Here is a 25,177-nt window from a genome sequence, read left to right as displayed (position 1 = left end):
ACCCTTCTCAGGCTCAAAGCGCCAGTGGCCAACTCCATCCACACAGGCCCAGCACCAAGCCAGTCACAGAAAGAAATTAAAAGAAAAATCCTTCCATTACTGCAAAGTCAAGCTCCCAATGGCATTCTCCCCATCTCCAGGCAGAGATCACTGGTTCAGTCTTTCCGCCTTCTACAGGGCTCTGTGAGCACCTGTTCCCTTGGTCACAGACTGGGAGCTGATGTGGCGTGTCTCTTCCTGCCAAATCGAGGCACACTAAGACCAAACAGCAAAGGGGAGGTGCTTGCTCGGGTTGGGCTGCCCTCTTCCCAGTTTCAGCGGTCTTCATAGCTGAAACTGGAAGACCTAAAGAGAATAAACAGAAAAGGTATTCTGGAAGGAGTTGTATGTACGTATGTGTAGAGGGTGGGCCAGGGGAAGGGGGAAGCCTGTGCAGGTCAATCAGAGACTTAATAGTTGATATAAGAGGAGTGAATAAACAGTTTAAAATATTGGGTCAGCTGAAAAGTTGGTTGGGTTTTCTGTAAAATCTTATGGAAAACCTAATGGCCAACCTAATGATAACAGCCCCCATTTCTTGGGCCTCTGAAAGTGAGTGTTGGTCATTCAGTCACATCGGACTCTTTGCCACCCCATGGACTGTAGCCCACCGGGCTCCTCTGTCTGTGGAATTCTCCAGGCAAGAATACTGGAGTGGATAGCCATTCTCTTCTCCAGGGAATCTTCCCAACCCTGGAATCAAACCCAGGTCTCCCACGTTGCAGGTGGATTCTTTACCATCTGAGCCAGCAGGGAAGCCATCTTGGGCCTCTACTACCTGTCAAACATGATGTGAAGTGTTTTGTACATAATGTTCCATTTAATTTTCAAAATGACCTAGCGATGGAAGCACTTAGGCACCCATTTTATAAGTGAAGAAAAAAGCTCACTGAGTCACAATGCTCCTGAGTGGTTAAGCTCTAGGGCTGAGATGCTGATGTCTTGCTTTGAACTACAACTTATAACTGCTTTCCTAGGGCTAGAGATTATGAAGGAAACTGGTTTATAGTGTGGCAGAGGACTCAAGATTAGACGTAAAGAACATTCTGACAATGAGAGCTCTCGGTTATAGTCAGAGTAATTGGGCTCATTAGAGCTCTTCCTCCAAGGGCCTTTACATTTAGATGAATGGAGGCTTCTATGCCTGGCTGGTTTAAGGGAAGCAGTCTCCGTTCCCAGCATGGGACTGGCTTGTTTGAACTGACAGCCTCACTGGGGTACAAGATTGCCACACACAGAACCGTTAGATGAGAGGAGAAGATAGCACAGGATGTGTGCCTGAATGCGGCTGGAAGAAAGCAAGGGCTACAGGCAGGCAGATGCTATTGTGGTTAAAAGCAAGGACTTTGTGGTCAGGCGGCCTCATGTTTGAGTCCCTTCTGGTTCCCCTACTTGTGTGACCCTGGGCATGTTACTTAACCTCTGGACGCCTCGGTTTCCTAGTCAGTAAAAAGAGGCTAAGAATAGAACACACTTTGGAGTGTTGCCATGAAAATTAAATAAGATGATACATGTAAAGTGCTTGGCACAGAACTTGGACACAATAAGAACATAATGAATGGTAGCTGCTATAATCATTGTTATTGTTGGAGTTCAGAGTAGGGAGAGAATAGAGCAGAGCTATAGGTCAGTAGCCTGGGAAACTTCCTGGCAAACTTCAGCTTTTTGTCCTAGTCTTGAAGAGTTGGTCAGATAAAATCCAAAGAAAGGCGATGGACAGAAGTAGGGCTTGCAAAATGGAGTGAGACTTCAAATTCTCTATTTTAAAAGAAAAATCTAGTGTGATCTGTGGTTGAATTCAAGGACACTGATTATGCAGAAGAGGTGGCAGAAAGAGATGAGGTTTCTATAATTCAAATAGTGACATAGATTCTTTCGAATTGTGGTGCTGGAAAAGACTCTTGAGAGCCCCTTGGACAGCAAGGAGATCAAACCAGTCAACCCTAAAGGAAATCAACCCTAAATATTCATTGGAAGGACTAACGCTGAAGCTGAAGCTCCAATAATTTGGCCACCTGATTCAAAGAGCCAATTCATTGGAAGAGACCCTGATGCTGGGAAAGATTGAGGGCAAAAGGAGAAGGGGGTGGCAGAGGTTAGGTAGCACCACCGACTCAATGGATATGAGTTTGAGCAAATTCCAGGAGATAGTGAAGGACAGAGGAGCCTGGCGTGCTGCAGTTCATGGGGTCGCAAAGAGTTGGACACAACTTAGTGACTGAACAAAAACAGCAAAAGACAGTCTTAAAAACCTAGAAAAGAAACCAGACACACAGGGCTTCTTTGCTTACTTCTTCCGGGATCTCACTGGGGTGAAGAGGAAGGGGCCTGGGAATATGGCTGGGGGCAGAGCCTGATGATGGATGGGGGACAGGACCTGAAACAGGAAGTTAGGAAATGTGGGTGAGGCCCTAATGACTCATGTGAGAAGACCTAATTCTAAGGCTGGATTGAGATGAGTGTCCTGTCAGGCAGGAGGCCAGTTTTGAGACCCTGGGCATCCCTCCAGCCCTGCCAGCTCAGGGTGGGAGGCCCTCGGGGGGCATTCTGTGCTACTCCACTGTTCTCTTGACAGCCCGCCTTATCTCTCTAATGGGAAGATAAACTCCTTAGGGACCAGGATGTTTCCTCAGGAAAGATGCTGTTTGTTTTAGATCCACTAAGCTTAACCCTCTGTCAGGTTGTCAGCTATCAACCCCTGAGATCAAGCATCACTGGGCGTTTGTTAAAAATGCAGATTTTCAGTTCTTTTTCTTAAGAAGTCAGGTTGACTAGATTTAGGGATCTAGGTATCTGTGTTTTTAATAGGCACCTAGGTGATTCTTTTGATAAAACAAATTTGGAAAACATCGAATTAGATAATCCTCTGAATCCCTTTCAGTCTTAAATTTATGCCGCAGAGTGTAGTAAGAAGTCCAGTTCAGATGCTCAGTCGTGTCTGACTCTTTGCGACCCCACGAACTGCAGCATGCCAGGTTTCCCTGTCCATCACCAACTCCCAGAGCTTGCTCAAACTCGTGTCCATCAAGTAGGTGATGCCATCCAACCAACTCAACCTCTATCGTCCCCTTCTCCTCCTGCCTTCAATCCTTCCCAGCATCAGGGTCTTTTTCAATGAGTCAGTTCTTCGCATCAGGTGGCCAAAGTAAACTGGAGTTTCGGCTTCAGCATCAGTCCTTCCAATGAATATTCAGGACTGATTTCCTTTAGGATGGACTGGTTGGATCTCCTTGCAGTCCAAGGGACTCTCAAGAGTCTCCTCCAGCATCACAGTTCAAAAGCATCAATTCTTCAGTGCTCAGCTTTCTTTATGGTCCAACTCTCACATTCATACATGAGTACTGGAAAAACGTAACTTTGACTAGATGGACCTTTGTCAGCAAAGTAATGCCTCTACTTTCTAATATGCTGTCTAGGTTGGTTATAGCTTTTCTTCCAAGGAGCAAGCTTCTTTTAATTTCATGACTTCAGTAGTAAGAAGAGCTCTGGGCTAGTAGTAAGGAAGTGGTTCTGGGCACCCCCTGCAGTTCAAGACACCTAACTCTGCTGGCACCCTCACGGTCCCTGGGTGCTTGGGTACCTGTTGTCATCGTTACTAACCTGTGCTGGGGAAAACCTAGATGGGAAGAAGGCTGAAGAGAAGGGTATTCAACATCTGTGATTAAGATCTGGGAAAAAATAGGGGAACACAGAATAAAGAGAAGTGAAATGAATATCAAGGAACAATAGGTTCTGAACATCCCTCTGGCATTTTCTCTTCTGGAACTGGCAGGACTTTGTAGGTGTCAGCAAATAGGTGTCACCCACTATACCCAGGGGACACTTAGGCCCAAAGAACTTTTCAAATGTTTCCAAAGCACACAGCTAATCAGAGGAAGCAGGAATCCACATCCCTCCTGCCTTCACCAATTCACTGTTGGAGTGCATGGCAAGGCACCCATTTCTGTGGGTTTGTGGGACAGCCTCTGATGGTCAAGCGCATCTTGAGTCCCTGGACATCCTCCAGAATGGTCTGCAATCTACTGTTTTCCTGAATTTGCTCAGACTATCTGTGGGATAGTGAACAGGGGTCTGGGGAGGTGGGCAAGACTGGGGAGAAGTCGTGAACGGGGAAAGTAAGGGCGACCAGACCGAAAAGAACCTGCGCAGGGGCTCAGAAAATGTGGGCACTTCAAGGGCCATGTCCAGAGAGGCGGCCTGACTGATCAAGATTTCACACCTGACGGATGTCAATGCCAGCAGAACCTCAGCCCCTGTCTCCTGATCTATGGCAGTCAAAAGGCTGAACGCGAGGTGAGGTCCGATTTTGCAGAAGCAGCGCAGAAATTCGCCGTCTCAGAGAAACTGAAAAGACCAAACAAAACCCCTAAAACACCAAGCCCGATTCTTTCATCCACGTGGCACAAGACCGGGCCAAAAAAGAAGGACGGGGCGGGGGGAAGGGGGCGGGGGAAGAGTCAGCCGTCCCGCCCCTGCTGGGAGGAAGGGATCTGCCAGAAGAGTCAACTCCCGGGCCAGCCCGGTCGCTGCCGGGGCGCGACGGGGAGGGAGCGCGGTTGAGAAACTCAGTTCCCACCAGGCTGCCGCGCGCGGATACGCCCCGCCCGCCGCCGAGCGCTGGAAGAGCCGCGGCGGGCCCTTTAAGGGCCGAGAGGTGCGCGGTCTCTTTAAGGCAGGTCCTGGTGGTTTCTGTTTTCTGAAGGAAGTGACGGGGGGTGGGATTGAATGAAAAGTGCAAAACAGAGTCTCGGAGCTCCGGAGTCGGGGGCCGCGGGAGGCGCCGCGCTCGGACTGGGAGGTGGACGGGCCCCGGGAGCGCGGCGTCCGCCTCGGAGCCGCCGGGGGGCGCGCGGCGGAGCGCAGCCCACGTGCCTCGGCGCCACGTCGCTGGCGCCCCGCGGCTGAGCCCCCCGCCCCAGGGGGAGCCGCGCCCCCGTGCCGTGAACTAGCCTCCAAGTTCGGGCGAAGTTTGGCCCCGCAGCTCCCTGCCTGCTCGCGGCGCACCGGGACCGCGAGGGCGGCGGCGGCTCCCGGGGATGCGCCCGCCCGGCCGCTGCGGGGTCCCCCGGGCGTCCCCCGCGCTGCTGCTCCTGACGCTGCTCGTGCCACTGCTGTGGGCGCCGCGCGGCGTGGGCGCGGGGGCCGGGGCTGGCGCGCCGTCGGAGCTGCGGGTGCGGGTGCGGCTGCCTGACGGCCAGGTGACCGAGGAGAGCCTGCAAGCGGACAGCGACGCCGACAGCATCAGCCTGGAGCTGCGCAAGCCCGACGGCACTCTCATTTCCTTCACCGCAGACTTTAAGAAGGTGAGGCACCGTCCGTTGCCTGGCGGTGGGACGGAGGGGGGAAATCTGCGTGCCTGAGAGGGTCCCGTCTGCTGGCCGGAGGACTGGGCCAGGAGAGGGACAGGGACGCGACTTAGACAAGTCACGCGGGCTCTTCTCCACACCTCTTTGCCCTGCTCCCCAGCGCCCATCATTCTCCCCCACGAACTGCTCTGCTGCCCTTCAGACTCTCCCTTGCGGCCTTTCACCTTTTTACTCTGGGCGCCCAGGCGCCCTGACCAGCTAGTTCCGCACTTTCATCTTCCAGGTCTTCCAACGCCCTCCAGGCGCTGACCCTACTAGAGTCAATGTTAATAACCCCGTCTCCCTTTCTGGAGTAATTCCCTCAGGCTCTATCAGGAAAAAGTCCTGGGCCACGCATCACAGGTCCTGGGTTCTCACTGTGACCTAGGGCAAGTCCCTTTCCTTCTCTAGGCCGCCTTTCACACCTCTGTACCGGAACAAGAGGGTGACCCCAGGTCTCCCAGCCCTGACTTCTTGGAGTCTATGTACCACCTCTCCTTGTTCACTTCCTTGGGCTGGGGAAGGGGGTTCCTGGGCGGAGCTACGTGTCCCCCAGGCCAAGGAGAAGCCACCTCTTCTCTTTGGAATGTAAGTCTGGGAACTTGTAGTGAAGGACCTGGGGAGAGGCCCCGGGTGAGGTCCCCAGGCTCTGGGAGAGGTGCCACCTCTTACCCTGCTTGGCAGAAGGGCTGACCAACCCTCAGTTTTGGCTCAGATTCTGGGGAAGCGGGTAAAGACCAGCCTCTCATGTGTGTGTGTGTGTGTGTAAGTAGGTGGGAAGGGGGTAAAGACCAGCCTCTCGTGTGTGTGTGTGTGTGTGTGTGTGTGTGTGTGTGTGTGTACGTACAAGTAGGTGGGAAGGGGGTAAAGACCAGCCTCTCGTGTGTGTGTGTGTGTGTGTGTGTGTGTGTGTGTGTGTGTACAAGTGGGTGGGAAGGGGGTAAAGACCAGCCTCTCCTCTGTGTGTGTGTGTGTGTGTGTTTGGTGAAGAGAACAAGTAGGTGGGCCTGGCCCCCTGGATTGCGAGGTGGAGTAGAGAATGGAGGTGCTTGGGGTTATCAGGAAGCAGGCCTGGAAGGGCAGTGAGTAACGGTGACCCAGGGGCGGGAACCCTGGCGGGAAAGAAGGTGGGTGAGGTGTGGTACTCAAGGGAGTCTGCTGGTCAACTGAAGCATCCTCCCCACCTCCCTCTCCTGTAGAAAGAGGCCCTGGGAGGCTCTGGGGAAGGGGAGAGGGGAGGCCGATGAGTCAGCCAGCAGTGGGGAAAGCCCAGGGCTCTGGGGCAGCTATCTGAGCCTCCTCTCTCTCCTTCCTCTTGGAGACCAGAACTTGAGAGGACTCAGGGCAGAGTTTGCAGAGTCACCTAGGGACCCAGCCACATTGCCATAGATGGTATATCCAGGTTGGGGGCCAGTGATCCCATGGACAGTGGAGGTGGGGCTTGACGGCTGATCTGTCCCTGGACTATTGGGCTGTCACTGACCAGGGATGCAGAGAGACCAGTTGAGGGGGTGGGGTGGGGGTAGGGGTGCTTGAGTGTTGCAATCGGGAGGACTGTGCGATCCCTTCCTTACTCAGCAGGCCTAAGCTAGGTTCTCAATTCAGGCAGGGGCAGGTGAGTGTGTGTGTGGAGAGAGGGAAGCTGACAGGGCAGGAACATCTCCTGCCTCCCCACTTAAACTCCAGGGGAATTTTGTCAAGTCTGTTCTTTTCCTGGAAAACCCCCAAATAGGGGAAGCAGGAGGCTAAGCGTCCCCTCCAACCTTCCATTGAAACCCTTTGTCCTTGAGAGTGAGCCTCAGGCCAGCCCAGGAGTCTCCCACCTTCCTGCCCCACTGCCCATTGTTCTGTGGCCTTTCTGGAACCCTCGAGAGACTTCCCCATCCCTGGGACCACTCCAGCAGCCAAGACTGTGGGTAGGACACCGGTCAGAGAGTCAACGAGTAGGGCTCAGCTTTTATAGCCTCTCGCTGCAGCTTGGAAGGTTTTATTGCTCTATCCTGAGGGCAAGGGTAGGGGAGAGGCCAGTGGCAGTGGGGTGCAGGCCAGGGACTTGGGGCTGAGGGTAGAGTGAGGGGCCAACTGCCCAGTTAGAGAATCCATTTGGAACTGATTGTAAGAGCCTCATTTTAATCCCCGCAGCAGTTCACACCTCCCTGCAGCAGTTAAAACCTCCACCCAGGCTTCCAAAGACTGCTTTTCAGAGTAACCTCTGACCCAGAAGCTGGCATTTCACACCTGCCCTCTGGCATCTCCAGTTTCATTAGCAAGGGAGGGAATTGCGAGTGAAAATTACCAAAGGAAACCAGCTTTCCAAGGTCCCTTCCTACTCTGGATTTCTCAGCTGGCCTGGGGTGGGGTGGAGTTGGGGAAGGCTGGGAGTGGAGTGGAATAGCCTTTAACTCCACCCTAGTCCATGGTCTGCATTGGCCAGAGCAGCTTTTATAATGGATCTTTCTGGGGTGGGTCACCTCTCTTGTTGCTCGCCCAGTCCTCAAGGTCTCCGGCAGATTTCCAAGAGAAGCTTCTATCTAGAAGTAATGACTTTTCTTGTAGGAAAAAATCCTGGACCTGGTGTTTCTTTTATACCATGTACCAAATCCGTTTGGGGGTGGTTTGGGAACAGTCCCTAGTCCATTTGAGGATAGTAACATTGGCTGTTTTGTCACCTTTGGGAAGTAGTCCAAACTGAAAGGAGACAGACGTAGTTTAACCCTGGGCAAGCTACTTGATCTCTCTAAGGCTTCATTTTTCCATCTGTAAAATGGGGATGATAATGCTACTGTTCCCATGGCCATTGTGAGAACTAAACTGAGTGACATATATGAAATACTCACTGTGTATCATCTGCCGTACCCAATGTTCCAGAAATAGAAGCCACTGACTTTCATAATTATCACTGGCTCACGTCACATCTCAGCAGGGACCCTCTGTGCTAAGCTCGGGTGCAACGATGTTGAACAACAGAGCCAAAGTCACACGGAAAGACAGCACTGAGCCTGGAAGAGCCTTAGTCCCTCATCAGAACCTTCTCTCTGAAGCTCCATGTATTAGAGTTCCCCTGCAGAACAGAAATAATAAAAGAGAAATGCACCCAGGCCCGCAGAACAGAAATAATAGGAGGGAAATACACCCAGGTGGCTCAGTGGTAAAGAACCCGCCTGCTGAGCAGGAGACACGGGTTAAATCCCTGGGCGGGGAAGATCTCCCTATGAGAAGGAAATGGCAACCCACTCTGGTTTATTCTTGCCTGGGAAATCCCTTGGACAGAGGAGCCTGGTGGGCTACAGTCCATTGGAGTTGCAAAAGAGTCGAACACGACTTAGTGACTAAACCACCACCACAGAGCTGTAGAAGAGATTTTATTTGAGGGGTGGTTGGCTCACACGATTATGAAGGCAGAGAAGTCTGTGGTCTGTCAGCTGGAGGTCCAGAAAGGCCTGTGTCGTTCCAGTGTGAGTGCAGAGGCCTGAGAACCAAGAGCATTGACGTCTAAGGGCAGGAGAAGATGGATGTCCGGCTCACGCAGAGAGAGCAAATTTGCCCTTCTCCACCCTTTTTGTTCTTATCGTGCCCTCAATGGATTGGATGATGCCCACCCACTCTGGCGAGGGCCACCTTCCACTCAGGCTCCTGTTTCACATGCTAGTATCTTCCCGAGACACCCTCACGGACACACCCAGAAAAGATGTTTTATCAGCTCTGTGGGCATCTCTTATCCCAGTGATAGGTACATGGGAAGTTACTCAAGAGTTGCTGGCCAGCCCCTCCGCAGGGAGCAGTCATTCCTGCTGTGTCCTGCTCCCCAGGGCAGCAGCAAGGCCCCCTGTGCTGGATGTAATATAGACCTCCTCCAGCCGGTCGCACCCCTGCCCCAGCGCCCTCTCCACACCCCTCCAACCCTCTGCCTCTGCCAGGAGACAGGGCTCCAGCACTGCCTGGCCCTCCCCACACTGCCACGCTGGACCTGAAGCCAGTAAAGCTGTCACAGTGATCAGCCCACTGTAGGACATGGAGCCCGGGCAAGGATCACACACTCCACAAGGCCCTCAAAGCTACCAAATCACCATCGTGCATGACTGTAAGCCCTACCCACAGGCTGCTGACCATCAGTTCAGGGCGCAGCTTTCAAAAACCATGCTGCAGCTCGGTGGCTCCCAAACTTCGCTGCACATTTGAATCGCCTGGGGAGCTTTAGAAAACCCAATGCCTCGCCTGCACTCCAGACCAATTAAGTCCAAATGTCTGAGGGTGGGAACCAGACAGCAGGGTTTTTAAAGAGCCGCTGGTGATTCCAATGAGCAGCAAAGCTTGGGAAGCCCTGGCAGACTGGCAGAGTTGCTTCAGGGATGGAGGGACTTGGAGGAGGCACAGGGTTAGACTGTGAAATGAAGGTCAAGCCCCAACTCAGTCATTTAGTTGAAACCTGTTGTTCTATCCACAATAACCCTAATGTGTTTAAACAGCATGTAGACCCGAGGCTGCGTACTTGGTGCCCTCAGCACAAGAACGCTGATTCATCATACGGTCTCAGTAGGCAGTGCCCTTCTTTATAATTCAAAGCCTATGCATGTAATCATACCCAGATGTACAGACTCACTGGGCATGTCACCGTCCTGACTCTCCAGCCTGGCTTTTGATCTGACAGTCGTCTTGGTCCCCTTCCCCCAGGTTGCTGTCCCCATCCAAGTTCTCTTTCCCTCTGAGTATCTCTTATCCTCTGAGCGTCCAGAATCTGAGGGAGGGGGATGAGTCATGTTCAAGCGGTGTGGTTTGGTGCTGACGGGGCAGGGAGGGTGGGACTGAAAGATAAGAGAAAGTCATGTGCAGCTACAAAGGGCAGGTGGGGGTGGTGGTGGGCCATGGCTGCAACAGGAGCAGGGAGAAAGGAGCCAGACTCCAAATGTGGGGAGGATGGTGGCCAAGAGGGGCCACGGGCTGGACCCAGGATGTGTGTGTGTGTGTGTGTGTTAGTTGCTCAGTCATGTTGGACTCTTTGCGACCCCATGAACTGTAGCCCACCAGGCTCCTCTGTCTGTGGAATTCCCCAGGCAAGAAACTGGAGTGGGTTGCCATGCCCTTTTCCAGGGGATCTTCCCGACCCAAGGACTGCACCTGGGTCTCCCGAATTGCAGACAGATTCTTTCCTGTTTGAGCCACCAAGGAAGCCCAGAGCCAAGATAAAGGGGTCCATATAACAGGGCGGATCAGCTCGAGGTCACTCCAAGGGACCCATGCCCTGGGCACCCATGCCCTGGGGGTGGGGGTCAGAGGAAGAAGCAGTCCAGAGAGCACAGTCATCCATGCCTTGGGGGCTCCCCGTCGGGGTAGGGGAAGCAGCTCCAGGCTGTGAGAGAGTCAGCAAAGATAGGGAATGTGCAAATGGCCAGACTGATGCCTGCGGCTGTTTGTTCTAACAGGATATCACATCATGGGGATGTCAGACATGACGGGCCTGAGGGTGCAGTGTCCGCCTCCCCAGCTTATGTTGGGTCCCTGCAGTTTGTTGGTCTGTAGTGGAGGCACGTGATGGAGAGGGTGACTTTCGGGGAACAGATTACGGTAGAGGTGCTTTCAGCAGAGGCCCAGAGCTTTGTGGTGCCCAGCACATTTCCCCACGGGAGTTCATGAGACGTCATCAGAGAGAACCACCCGGCTTGTGCCTGTGGGGCCCCGGGTTCTAACGCAGTCCCTCTGCCGTGTCTGAGGAAGCCCTCCCTGTGTTAGGGATCAGCAGCCCTGCCCCAAGGTGCAGCCTGGCCTGTACCTCCCACTCCCTGAATACCCACATCCAGGTGGAGTCCTGGGAAAGGATCCCGGGTTGTGCAGTGAGGACTGCCACCTCGGACAAGTCAGTGACCTGTTGTTGACCGGGGAGAAACGGAAGTGAGGGTCTTCCTGTGAGGCTTCCCACGGGTCACAGGGGTGGTGCCGGTGAGACCGAGGCCAGCTTTGAGGTAAGAATCACAGCTGTCTGGGTCTCACACACTGAGTGGTCACTCAGATCACACACTGACAGTGGCGTTCACACACCTGGCCTCATTTGACCCTCACCACTACATCGAATGGCGGGTATTGCATCCATTTCACAGATGTGCAAACTGAGACTCAAGCCTGTGTAGTGACTTGGACAAGATCAGTAGCTAACGATCCAGGATGGGGACCCAGGGATTCTCCCACTGTGTTCTGACTGCCTGTGCTTGCTGTGACATATAAATGGGCTCCTTCCTGGAGGCTGAAGAAACCCGAACAGGGGAGGGGAGAGGAAGAAGGAGGCTGAAAAAAGCCTTGGTGCCGAGGGACACATCTACGGAGAAACTTTCCTGCTTACAGACTTGGGCTGGACCCCTCCCCCCAAGCTCACCACATGCCCCACCATGAATTTTGAGTTTCAACCTCTTCACTGAGCCTGGGATATTCCTCTTTGCCCTTCCCCCGTGGCTCCTGGAGAGACCATGGGAGTGAGGGGACCATTTTTTAAATAGCTCATAGATACTTCTGAGCACTCACTGTACATTTTTCTGCGCTTGACCAGCCGTGTGGCTTGACAAGTCACTTAACCTCTCTGAGCCCGAGGCTCAGACACAACACAAATACCATATGACGGCTTGGAGACATGTTGTGAGGAGTGAGTGAGAGGCCTCAGCAAAGCAGAGACCAGCGGAGGCAGGTGGGAAGAGAACTAGAAGTTCCAGCCGGGGCCCCAGCCCTCCTTCCTGACCCAGCCAAACAGATTGTTCCTGTTCTGGGGACCCAGGCATCATTAGGACTCCCATCCTTTCAGTTGGCAAGTGTTGAAGTGGCTGCCCCCTCTGGGGGGCAGGGGGAGATTCTGATGAAGGGCTGGGGGTGAGGGAGGGAGGCGCTGGGGCTGGGAATGGGAGTGAGCGGGAAGTGAGCTCCCATCTCAGGAGCCCTGAGTCAGCGGGACATTGGGGTGCATTTGATCCACATAAAGCCGCACATTGTTCCTGGAGCAGTTGGGACAGTGGTGACCTTTGGGATTTGGCTGACAGAACGCTGGGGGCCTGGGGGAGGGCAGGGGGCACTGCCCTCAGCACGTGGTTGCACAGATGACCTGTAACAAGAAGTCTCTGTGTAGGCGTAGCCCCTGGGGTCTGCAGGCATCTCATAAAGGGGCAGCCTGCCTCCCCAGGCACCAGCCGGGGAGTGTGCTTGGCTTGGCTTTGGGTTGATTCTGTTTGCCTCTGTGCCTCTCCAGGGGTCCGGCCAGAGCAGCCCAGGTGCTCCTGTGCCTGTCCTGGGGCGGCCAGTGCAGGGTGAGGAGGGCCCTGCTCCCTGGCTGCCCCCTAGGCTGACCTCTCACCTCCAGCACAGGGAAGCCAGCCCCTCTCTATCTATAAAGCGGCTCCAGCCAGGAGCCGAGCAGTAAATATTTGGGTTGGCTCAGGACGGTCCTCAAAACCTCATACTCTGGTGTGCCAGGAAGGAGAGCGAGATGGCAGAGGAAGCTCCCGGGAGACGGTGTGCGCCGTCCGAGGGCCAGGGGGAGAGAGGAGCAGGCACTTTGCGGGGACCTGGAGCATGGCCTCCAGCCTGGGCTGTGTAACCACGGTGGCCCAGAGGTGGGCTGGGAGAGGGCTTTTGAGGGAAGATCAGTTCCACCATGGGCTTTCCTGGTAGATTGGCTGGTAAAGAATCTACCTGCAATGCAGGAGTCCCCAGTTTGATTCCTGGGTGGAGAAGTTTCCCTGGAGAAGGGATTGGCTACCTACTCTAGTATTCTTGGATTTCCTTGGTGGCTCAGATGATAAAGAATCCGCCTGCAATGCGGGAGACCTGGATTCGATCCCTGGGTTGGGAAGATTCCCCTGGAGGAGGGCATAGCAACCCACTCCAGTATTCTTGCCTGGAAAATCCCCATGGACAGAGGAGCCTGGTGGGCTACAGTCCATGGGGTAGGTAGCAAAGAGCTGGACATGACTGAGCAGCCCAGCACAGCACAGCAGCTCCACCATCTGACCCTCTTCGTTTTCAGTTCCCCCGTGGTCCAGGGCTGGGTGGGCAGCGAGGTCTGAGATGAGAGAGCCTCCCCGCACTTCCCCATGGTGGGCTTTCTGGAAAAGGGGGCTGAGGAAGGGCGCTTGGAGTCAGGGGCAGGGGGGCAGTTGGAGCTGGGAGCTGGTGGTGGGAAGGAGGGCAGAGGAGGAGGTGGGGTTGGCCAGGCTAGGCTGGGGAGGTGAACTGGGAGAGGCGGGTGTAAGTGCCTGGATGTAGGTGAGTGTAACAGCCTGTGTGCGGTGGGTGCAGAGACTGGTGTGTGAGAAGGCATGGAAGACACTGTGTGTGTGTGTGTGTGTGTATGTGTGAGAGAGACTTTGGGGGAAGAAGGGAGGGCGGGAGAAGAGTGTGGAGAGACTGTCGGGAGAAGATGGGTGTGTGTGACTACACGCGAGGGGTGCTGCGGTGATCAAGAGAAAGCGGGTGACGTGGAGACTCCTGGGAGAGGCCACGAGGGCAGAAACGTGCTCCTAGGAGCAGGGGTGCGAGAAAGGAGGGGCCCACGGCCGAGCGGAAGTGTGGGCCTCAGCACAAGGGGCATGGGGGGCCTGGGTGCCACTGGGTGAAGGGTGGGAGATCGTTCAAGAATCAGCACCTCTGGATGAAAGCTTGGCCACGTGGCCCCTGAATGGGGGCAAGCAGGTGTCTGTCTGTGTGTACAGTTACGATTCGACTTGGCTGTAATATAAAACCCCACAGCAGTTAAAACAAGAGAGGTTTGTTTCCCCCTTTCATTCTGGAAGCTGGCAGTTGGGCTTGTGTGACAGCGCTAGGGTCATGGGTGCTCCTGTGGCCTGTCTCCGGGGTCTCCTCCTGTCCCCAACACCGAGCTTTCCCTGGAGCCTCTCCCCCGGAAGGCAGCCATAGGGGCCTGGCACAGGCTGTCTGCTCTTGTAAGTGCGGAGGGCTACCCCCTGCTTTTCCCAGAACAGCCTTCTATGAGATACAGAGGGTCTAGGGCAGGGAGTGAACGCAGAGAAGAATAGAATATCTGGGAGAGGGCTCAGCGGGGAGCTGGGAAGAGCAGAAAGATCTCGGGAGTTGAGTTAGAAAATATGGGCGCCTGGGGCTGGCCCTGCAGCTGGATGACCTTGAAGGTCACGTCCCCTGCTGGAACCTCACTGGAGCATGAAAAAGCTCCCCTGAACCTCTAGAAGCCAAAAGCGCAGCTGTAGGACTGCCAGTGGGCAGGAGCCTGGGTACAAGGAAGCCCAAGAAGAACCGTCTTCTTGTTGGGGGCAAGAGGTTTCGATGGAGGCCCCAGAGCATGGGTGCCTTCACTCAGCTTTGTGTCAGGCTGAGGACACTGCATAGATAAGGTGGAGCCGCTGTCCTGAGCCAGGGGCACAGCGTGGAGGGCCTGGGAGACTTGTTGCCCAGGCAGAAGACGCTACACGAGGACTGGGGCCCTTCCGAGGTGTTTAGATAAAATGCACGCTGGCCTAGCACAACTCAAGTTTCTGATTCAGCTCTGAGCCAGAGATTCGTGCATGTCACCTCCAGGCTGAAAATCCAGTGATGACTTCCAGTGGTCTGCTAGATGAAGCTCAGACTCTTTGACTGGGCTCTCAGACCCTGTCCCTGCCCTCCCACCAGCCTCTTCCTTCCACTCTCACTGCCGTCCCCTCCCTCCCTCCCCTCCCTGGTACTCCCATCACTTTGCTTAGGACCCTGGCCTGCTCTTGTTTGTCCAGTCCATCCTTCATTTATTCATTTCTAGATATGTACTGAACACAACACCTGTTGTGTTCTAGTAGGTGGGGATACACTGCAAATAATATACTATCCTGGCCTCAAGGAGTTGAATCTGGAAGGAAAGACAAGGAAAGAGGTCATTCCAGACACAGTGGGAGGAAGGTAGGGATTGGACCTGGCCAACTCTGCTGGAGGGTTGGTGGGGTGGATGGATGCATGTGAACTGAGTCCTGAAGGATGCTGGGCAGGATGGGACTGGATATCCCCGCCAGGCATCAACTCATAGACAGGCACCTGGCCTCGCTTACTCTGGAAACCGCCACCTCTTTGGTTCAGTGCTTAGAACTGTCAGCAAAGATGTGGATGCCAGCCTCTGGGGGGTACACTTTATGGTGAGGACAAAATAAGCCTTGGAAGGGCATTAGGCAGATCATAAGACGGTAGCGTGAAGAGATGGATGGGTGGGGGCATTAAGATGCCTTTGTACCTCCCTGGCTTCTGTAATGGGGCTTCCCAGGTGGCGCTCGTGGTAAAGAACCTGCCTGCCGATGCAGGAGGTGCAAGAGATGCGAGTTCGATCCCTGGGTCGAGATGAGCCCATGGAGGAGGAAATGGCAACCCACTGCAGTATTATTGCCTGGGAAATCCCACGGACAGAGGAGCCTGGTGGGCTGCAGTCCACGGAACGACTGAGCACACAGCACACACACACACGTTTTCTGTAATTGCCTCTCTCTTGGCTAGAAAGCCCCCTATCCTCTCATTGTCCAGAACCAGTGAAGTACCCTTCAGTCTAGTACAGGGGTTCCCAGCCTCCAGGATCTAGTGCCTGATGATCTGAGGCGAAGCTGATATAACAATAGAAATAAAGCACACAGCAAATGAAACGCGCTTGAATCATCCCCCAACCGTCCGTCCATGCCTGCTCCCACCCCCCAGCCTGATTCGTGGGGACATTGTCTTCTACGAAACCTGTCTCTGGTGCCAAAAAGGTTGAGGACCTCTGCTCCAGTAAGTCTTCCCTCCCTCCCAGCCCCATGCTTAAAGGGACCGGAGCACTAGAGTCGGACACGACTTTCACTTTCATCTTTACCCTATAGCACTCTGCATAAGCCTCAACCCTAGGCCTCATCATGGGCGCTGACTTCAGTTGTAGGTCAGCTTCCCCTATGAGCCCCTTGAAGACTGGGGCCCTGACCTTGGTGTTGCCCACTGCCCTGCCCCGCCGCCTGTGAAGGACCTGCCCCAGGTGATGCTAGTCAGCACTCTCCCACCGATTTGCTGATTACCTGCAAGCTCCAGCAGAGTCAGCTGACTTCTCTGGGGCTCTGGTGTGTCTCTGGAAGAAAGCTCTGTTTTCTTGCCTCTGCAGGTCTGGAGTTGATCACAGTTGGAGCTAGGCCAGGGATTGCAACAATTCTAGAGAAAAGCTGAAGGAGTCCAGCCCGTGCTGTTCTGAGACCTTTCACTCATTTTTCCTCTCAGGAATTCCTTGAGGTGTAGGTATTGTTGCCTGTACTCATTTTACACATGTGGAAACTAAGATACAGACAGGTCAAGTGAATCCCCCAGGATGACATGGCGCATATCAGCAAAGCCAGGATCTGAATGCAGGCAGCACTGGCTCCAGAGCCTTTGCTCTTAACTATCCTGCTCTCTGAGAACCTTTAAACCACCCACAAAGGACTTCAGCAAATCCTCACTACAGTAAGTTCCCTATATACAAATGAGTTCCCTTCTGGGAGTACGTTCATATGTCCAGTTTGTTCGTTAAGTCCATCAAGGTTAGCCCAGGTACCCAACTAACACAGTTGCCTATATAGTACTGTACTGTCATGGGTTTATACTTTTCACACAAAGAATACATTTAAAAAAACACAAAATAAAACATTTTTAATCTTACAATACAGTACTTTGAAAAGTACAGTAGTACTGTACAACAGCTGGCATACAGGGGCTGGCATCGAGTGAACAAGCAAGAAGAGTTACCAACTGGAGGAGGGAGAGGAGGTGGGAGATGGTAGAGCTGAAGGATCATCAGCAATAGGAGACGGAGGGCAAGCTGCAATTTCATTCACGCTTGACGTTGATGGCTCAGGTTCTGGTTCCTTGCTGGAACCAGATGCACGTTGGCATCTTTGAACGTTCGCAACTTGAAAGTTCGTATAGGGGACTTGGTGTATCTCTGTGACCATCCCCTCTGTATGGCCCAGTTTCAGCCCTGGTACCGTCCCCTCCTCTTCTTCCTGGTGGCCTGCTCCTGGGGGGGCTGCAGGTTCCTAGGAACCCGTGGGAGAAGGAGCCTTATAGAAACTGCCCATCTTAGACATCCTAGCCTGAGACCTGGGCCTGAAAAGCCTGCCATATGCTCTTCCCAGCTGTGTCGTCTGCCTTGGGCGTTAGGCCACATCTGGGTGGATCATCCCAGGGGATTCTTGGGCAAGGAGAAAAGCTGGGAGCTTAGCACCTGGTCAGATGTTCCCTGAAGCAGGGGGCCCTCTCCCCCTGCCCTGTCCTCTGTGTTGAAGGGAAAGGGGGCCCTGGTAGTGAGTCTGAGGTGTGGGGAGTAGAAGGTAGGAGAGACACTGGTCATGATGATGGAGCCACAAAGATCCAGCTGCTTGGACTGCTGTCTCCCTCCTGGGCTCAGCACAGGGAACTTGGTTTCCTGGAGATACAGATTAAGAAGGTTGGAAAATTCAGGGTTTACAGAGGCCCTGGGCAGAGCAGGCAGAGGGATTAGAAAGGTGATCCTGCGTCATCTTACCCTGATGTTTGCATCAGATGCTGTTGACTGTTAGTCACACACAGCCTTGAATGGGAGCCACTGTAGTCCTGGGCAGGTCTGCAGAGGACACGCAGACCACATGGCGGGAAGAGGGCCCTGCATTCTCTTCTGTCTCTCACTGGCTGTGTGGCTGCAGGCAGACCGCGCTCTATCTCTGGGCCTGAGCTTTAGTTTCTTTAGAAAGTGAAAGTGGTGGTTGCTCAGTCATGTCCGACTGTTTGCACCCCCAGGGACTATAGCCCACCAGGCTGCTCTGTCCATGAAACTCTCCAGCCAAGAACACTGAAGTGGGTTGCTGTCTCCTTCTCTAGGAAATCCTCTTGACCCAGGGATCGAACCTGAATCTCCTGCACCATCTGGTCTGTAACTGGGCATCAGAGACATTGGATTAGTTGACCTAGAAGCAGTTGTTCATTATGGTTGCGAGAGTTTGGATTTTGGAGGCAGGCTGCCTGGGTTAAAAATTTTGGCTGCATTTCCTCTTGGTCTCATGACCTTGAGCAAGTTATCCATTCCAAACACAGTAATAATCATAGTTCCTACCTCCTGTTGTTGTGCAGATTTGAATGGGGCAGTATATCCTTTTTGACTCATGGTAACAGTGACTTGTCCCTTCCAGTTATAAACTTCAATAAATCGTTGTCCTACAAAAATAAATGAGAGACATAGAGGAAATCTATCTCAACAAAAAATTCTCATCCCCTCGCTTCACCCGCAGTCACATTCCCATTTTGGTAGCATTTTGCTGTTGTCATTGACTTTGTTATTTAATCTAGAAGCAGGGAAAATATTCTGACAGATTTCGTTCACCCCCTGGTCTGGTCTAGAATTTTAAATACTTTCTCTGGCTAGTGGTAGATGGGTAGTGTCCAAGCCAGGAGGCCAGCTCGGGGCAGCCCATAGACCACAGGCTATGGCACGTGCCTGTGGTATCGGAGAAGATGCTGTGAATATCCCAGATGGCATTCCCTTCAAGGGTCACGGCTGAAAATATGCGGACTTTGGATCCTGCCTGGGGGTCCTGCCAGGGACATCCGCCTAACACAGCCCCAGGAGGGGAAATCTGGTATCAAGTCTCACCTGGCAAAAACTGAGCGGAAAATGCACCCATGTACCAACTCCAGTCTCCCCTCAGCCGACCTGAGGGTGTGGAAGATTGGATGACCGAGGCTTGGCGGGGCAAGGACAGCCTAGCCTCGTGACCCAAGAGCGGATTTCCTGCTGAGAGGAAGCTGAGGTTACCCGAGCTGTGATTCACCTTCCCTCCAAGTCTGGGACCAGGAGGAACCTAACATAACCTTTCTCACCAGCTGGGCCTCAGTCTCCCTTTCTACGGTCTTGGTGGAAAATCTCCCTGGACACTCCCACCCCTCAATGTTCCAGAGACCATTTATAGTGAAGGGAAGTAGGGAAAGTCCTTGGAGAGTCAGAGAAATTCCAAAGGGCATGGGGTGGTGGGGTGGGGAGATACTTCCCTGGTGGTCCAGTGGTTAAGATTTTGCTTGCTAATGTAGAGGGTACCAGTTTGATCCCTGGTCAGGAAACTAAGATAAGATCCCACATGCCTTGGGACCCAAAAACCAAAAGATAAGACTGAAGCAATGTTGTAACAAATTCAATAAAGACTTTAAAAAGGGTCCACATCAAAAGACTCTAAAACAAACAAACAAAACGACAGAAAGATCATGGGGATTTGTGGGATGATAGCACTGGAAAATCCCTGGACGGAAGAGCCTGGTAGGCTGCAGTCCATGGGGTCGCGAAGAGTCGAACACAACTGAGCGACCTCACTTTCACTTTTCACTTTTCATGCACTGGAGAAGGAAATGGCAACCCACTCCAGTGTTCTTGCCTGGAGAAACCCAGGGACAGGGGAGCCTGGTGGGCTGCTGTCTCAGGGGTCGCACAGAGTCGGACACGACTGAAGCGACTTAGCAGCAGCAGCACTGGCCAGTCACTTGCAGTGGGCCAGTGGCCCCAGCCAGCACCGCTGAGCACTTAACTCAGGGCAGGCATTCTCTGTGTTTCCCTTCACACCAGCCTGTTCTGTCCTCACCACAACCTCCAGGTAAAAGTGGCATCATCCCTTTATAAACAAGGCTTAGAGAAACTGGGAGATGAGCTGAACGCCACTAATACACTGCAGACTTGGAGGGGAACCCTGGGCCCCTCAGTGCCTACACTGGAATCCAGGGGGGCCCCTCAGACCCTGTTCTCAGAGCATTTCACTTGGCAGGAAGCACTCAGTGAACCGGGATGTTTGGTGAATGAGCCCAGGGCACGGTCATTGAAGGATTCATATCTATATAGGCTCTATACCCTCTGTGTTGGTACAGGACCACTAGGGTTCCTGGAGGAACCATCAGTGTGACCAGGGTCCCTCCCAGGCAGGGGGGATCTTCCCACACTTAGACCACTGCTGACTGGGACCTGCTGATGTCTCATCGGGAGCCATTAGCCAAGGCACAGAGCTGGGTGAGAGCAAGGGATACCTCAGGTGCCCAGGGTTTCAGCAGCCAGTTTGGAAAGGGAACCCCATCCCACAGCCCCTTCCCCTTCTTCCTCTGCCCCTCTCTGGCCTCCCTGATTCACACAGTCAGTCAGTGACAGGAAGGAGCCCTTGGCCTGCTGGCCAGGCCATTAGTAACCCCATGGGGAAAGGGGAAGTGGGGAGGGAAGGGGAAAGGTGAGCCATCGCAGCGCCCTTGGCAACAGCTGCTGCTGTGTCTGCCCTTAACCCCATCCTGACCCCGCCACCTTCATCTGAGATGCTGGTGTCTAGAAGCCTGGATGACCAGAAGCACTGGGGGCCTTCTCCCCAAACCTACTGAATGGGAAAGTCAGCAAGAGGAACTCTGAAATCTGTGCTTGTAAAAAGTGCAGCCTCTGCCTTGTGACACCCTGGTCAGGCGGTCGTAGGGGCCCCGACTCACCCTGATGAGGGAACACAGGGGTGCCCCAGAAGGGAAGTATCGGCTATGAGTGGACCAGGTGCCAAAAGCGGTGGTTTCCTTTAAGGTGAAGTTCTGTACTTTTAAACAGCCTTGTTTTTGGAAAGCTTTCTAGCAGTTCACTATGTGAATTTTCCAGAAGGCTTTGGAACATCTGGGGTGTGTTCTTTTAAGTCACGGGTTTAAATGGGAAAGAAAAAAATTCCCAGGACAGCAGGAGGGAGGTGTCCATTGCAGGACAGTGTCCAGGCCTGTGTTCTCTGAGGGGGGGTGGTCTGAGCTGAGCATTGTGTGTTGAGGGGGGGACTGGTGAGGAGATCTCACCCCCTCCAACCAGCCCCCATCCTTCTGCCCTTCCCCATCAGGATGTGAAGATCTTCCGGGCCTTGATTCTGGGGGAGCTGGAGAAGGGGCAGAGTCAGTTCCAGGCTCTCTGCTTTGTCACCCGGCTGCACCACAATGAGATCATTCCCAGCGAGGCCATGGCCAAGCTCCGGCAGGTGAGTGCCCACCCCAGGCTTGCCCCAGAGCCTGCACGCACCCCTGCAGCTGAGCCCTGGCCTGGACCCCACCCACCCCAGCCTCAGTGTCCCACCCCGCCCCGATCCACCTAATCCCTGGCCCCACACTCAGCCTGTAATCCTGAGCCCCCTGATTATGCCCCAGGCCACACCTGATCCCATAACCCCAGATCCCTAATCTGCACCGAACCCCCATCTCTCAAATTCTTCCTGCCCCCAACCTCAGCCCCTCCCCGTTTATGATGGAGGCAAGTCAGATCTGCCTTCAGCTGTGGCAACGCCACTCATCATCTGGGTGACTCTAGACGTGTCACCTCCCTTCCAAGTCCCTATTTTCTTTGTTTTTTGGCCACGCCACAGGGCATGTGGAATTTTAGTTTTCCCAACCCGGGATGGAATCCGCCGCAGCCCCTGCATTTGAAGCCCAGTCTTAACCACTAGCCCTCCAGGAAAGTCCCTCAAAGCCCCTATTTTCTTACTGAGAGACGGGTTACAGTGAGAATTAAGTGGGACAGAGCATGTAAAGCATTCAACGCAGCTTTGGAACCCCTCAGCTTTTTGCCCACTCCCAGTCCCTTCCCCTACCCCAGGCCTCTCCCTGGCCTCATGTAAGCTCCCTAAACTCTTCAGCAGGACCTGTCCTAGGTCCCACCCTTCTGTCTGCTTTTCCCAGAGAGACTCAGTTACCTGGATGTTGGCAAGTACAGGACCCCAGCGGTCACTGACCCTGGGACAACTGGCCTGGCTTGCCCACCTCCAACACCACCCCCACCCCCACCCCCCCAGCAACATGTCAGAATTTTCCCTAAGGTCTCAGAGGTCAGCCCAGTGGCCAGCTGAAAAGAATTGACGGTGCCCTGGGTATCAGTTTTTCCACCAGTTGGAGGGGGGCTGGTTCCCCCTGACTGTCACCCTGCAGGTGGCCCCAAGGATCTGAAGGCAGCCAGCCTGGGTTTGTCTGACAATCAGCGATCAGGGAAAGAGTGGGCAGGGGGCTGACTGAGGCCGGGTAGGAACAACTCTTCTCTTCCACTCAGAAAAACCCACGGGCAGTGCGGCAAGCTGAGGAGGTGCGGGGCCCAGAGCAGATGCACATGGACATCGCCGTCAACTTCAGCCAGGGGGCGCTGCTGAGCCCCCATCTCCGCAACGTGTGCCGAGGCCGTGGATGCCATCTACACCCGCCAGGAAGACGTCCGGTTCTGGCTGGAGCAAGGTCAGCTGGGTGCGGCCCACTGCTATATCACCTCAAATATGATGGGGAGCAATGATGAGATATGGGAGTTCTCCACCCAGCTAGGACTGGTCAGGGAGGGCTTCCTGGAGGAAGTGATGCCTGCGTGGCACTGGCAGGGGCAAGTGGAGGACTTGAAGTCAGACAGTCCTGAATCCCTACTTACTGTGTGACGTCAGCCAGGCCGATAACCTCTCTGGGCCAGTTTTCTCATCTGTAAAACAAGGATGGTAACACTTAGCTCATGGGAGCACTAGGATGCCTGAAGGGGCCATGTGGGGAGGCCCCCGCCCCCGCCCTGACCCCCGCCTTCTCTCCCAGGTGTGGATGGCTCCGTGTTCGAGGCTCTCCCCAAGGCTTCAGAGCAGGTGTTGCTGCCTCGCTGCGGGCAGGTGGGGGACCGCGGGAAGCCCTGCATCTGCCGCTATGGTCTGAGCCTGGCCTGGTACCCCTGCATGCTCAAGTACTGCCACGGCCGCGACCGCCCAGCGCCCTACAAGTGCGGCATCCGCAGCTGCCAGAAGAACTACAGCTTCGACTTCTACGTGCCCCAGAAGCAGCTGTGCCTCTGGGATGAGGACCCCTAGCCAGGCTGGGACGAGGGGTGGTCCCCGAGGCAGCTGCCCGGGACCCACTGCCCCTCCCCCAGCCGCCAGAGGGGGTGCCCCCCACCCCCGACAACGGAGGCCTTAGCGCTCTTCCTTCCCATCACCTAATCCCGGAGCCTCTGGCTCCCTCACCCGTGACTGTGAAAGGGGTGTGGTGTGGCAAGGTTTAACTCATGAAGGCAGCCCCCACTCCTGCCCTGTGCGTCTTCCTTGGGGACCCAGGGAGAAGGGGGGGTTCTCCAAGCTTGCCTCCCCTCCTTCATCTCCCCAAAGTGTTCACTTTCAAGCACCCAAAATGTGACGGCCTGTGACTCTCCTATTTAACTCTTCAAAGGTTTAGACCCTGAAGGGTGTCTGTGCCTGTCGTACCCACCTCCCCCACACAACTCCTGCCCCACCGTTGGGAAGGACCTGGCCCCTGTGCACCGTCCCACTGCGCAGCAAGGAGGGGAAGAATCATTGCACCAGAGGGGGCGCAGCCCCTAGCACGGATCTCAGCGCCTTCCTCTCGTTCTGGCCTCGGAGGCCACCGTCCCCACCCTGACACAGAATACGTGCCTTTCTGCAAACCTGGACTTTGCCGAGGGAGCAGGTGCTGGCTTGCTCCCTCTAAACAGAAATATTTTTGTAAGGTTCTGGGACAGGGAGGGAGCATGAAGTATGAGGAAAACTTGAATTCCAGATTTTTAATGCAAAATATTTATCATTTGTACCAGAAATAAAAGTTTAAATTTTTACTTGACTGACAGCTCTAGACGCAGAGTTCTGAGAGAATTTTTGGCCAATGCTGCCACCTGGTGTCAGGAGACGTGTCCCTGTCTAGGGAACACGTCTTGGGGACAGCCAGCCTAGGGACAACTCCTGAAGCACCTACTGTGTGCTCAATCTTGGGGTGGGGGGAGGATGTAGCTGGGGTGGGCATTACTAGGAAAAGCTATGACAAAACTTCTGCACTTAAGATGAGACAGACACAGGTGGGTAAGCAGTAAAAGACACCGTGAGACAGATGAAAATTCTGAGCCAGACTTCTCCAGGGATCAAATCCTGGAAATAGGTTTGTTGTTGTTTTTTCCTATTTTAGGGCTTCCCAGGTGGTGTTAATGGTAAAGAATAATGCAGGAGACATAAGAGACCTGGGTTCGATCCCTGGTTTGGGAAGATCCCCTGGAGGAGGGCATGGCAACCCACTCCAGTATTCTTGCCTGGAGAATTCCATGGACAGAGGAGCCTGGCAGGCTACAGTCTGTGCTGTCACAAAGAGGCAGACATGAATGCAGCACACTATAATTGATTTACAATGTTGAGTTTCTGTTGAACAGCAAAGTGATTCAGTTGCGCACAGGCACACACATATATATATTGGTTTGCATTTGTTAATCTCAAACTCCCAATCTATTCTTCCCCACCATCCCTGCTCCCGTGGCAACCACAAGTCTGTTCTGTATGTCTGTGAGTCTGTTTCTATTTTGTAGATAATTTCATTTGTGTTATATTTTAGATTCTACATGTAAGTGATATTATATGGTATTTGTCTTTCTGATTTACTTAGTGTGATCATCTCTAGGTTCATTCATGTTGCTGCAAATGGCATTTTAATTCTTTTTTCTGACTGAGTAGTAGTGCACTGATACATGTACCACTTTTTTTTTTTTTATCCATTCACCTGTCAGTGGACATTTAGGCTGTTTCCATATCTTGGCTATTGTAAATAGTGCTTCTATGAACATAGGGGTACATGTATCTTTTTAAATTAGAGTTTTGTCTGGATACATGGCCAGGAATGGGATTTCTGGATCATATGGCAATTATATTTTTTAGATTTTTGAGGAAACTCCATCTTGTTTTCCATAATGGCTGTACCGATTTATATTCCCACCAGCAGTGTAGGAGGATTCCCTTTTCTCCACACCTTCTCCAGCATGTTATTTGTAGACTTTTAAATGATGGCTATTCTGACTGGTATCTCCAATTTTC

The 25,177-nt window shown here is 53.6% G+C and overlaps 1 protein-coding gene across 1 annotated transcript; it reads left to right on the top strand.

Moving 5' to 3' along the window:
* The first annotated feature begins 4,551 nt into the window (after positions 1-4,551).
* OAF (out at first homolog) lies at positions 4,552-23,957 on the top strand. The gene is made up of 4 exons (XM_070384078.1): positions 4,552-5,342; positions 21,206-21,340; positions 22,399-22,577; positions 22,917-23,957. The coding sequence occupies exons 1-4, from the start codon at positions 5,076-5,078 to the stop codon at positions 23,170-23,172; spliced, it is 837 nt and encodes a 278-aa protein (XP_070240179.1). The 5' UTR covers positions 4,552-5,075; the 3' UTR covers positions 23,173-23,957.
* The last annotated feature ends 1,220 nt before the right edge of the window (positions 23,958-25,177 follow it).

Source organism: Bos mutus, chromosome 15 (genome assembly GCF_027580195.1).
Source record: "Bos mutus isolate GX-2022 chromosome 15, NWIPB_WYAK_1.1, whole genome shotgun sequence".
In the NCBI taxonomy this organism is placed as follows: domain Eukaryota; kingdom Metazoa; phylum Chordata; class Mammalia; order Artiodactyla; family Bovidae; genus Bos; species Bos mutus.
This window is presented reverse-complemented; position numbering and strand designations above follow the sequence as displayed.

Excerpts from the sequence above, each read along its gene's own strand:
- OAF (XM_070384078.1), top strand. The coding sequence starts at position 5,076 with ATGCGCCCGCCCGGCCGCTGCGGGGTCCCCCGGGCGTCCCCCGCGCTG. Across the intron at positions 5,343-21,205 it reads TCACCGCAGACTTTAAGAAG|GATGTGAAGATCTTCCGGGC; the intron begins GTGAGGCACCGT and ends CTTCCCCATCAG. Across the intron at positions 21,341-22,398 it reads CCATGGCCAAGCTCCGGCAG|AAAAACCCACGGGCAGTGCG; the intron begins GTGAGTGCCCAC and ends TCTTCCACTCAG.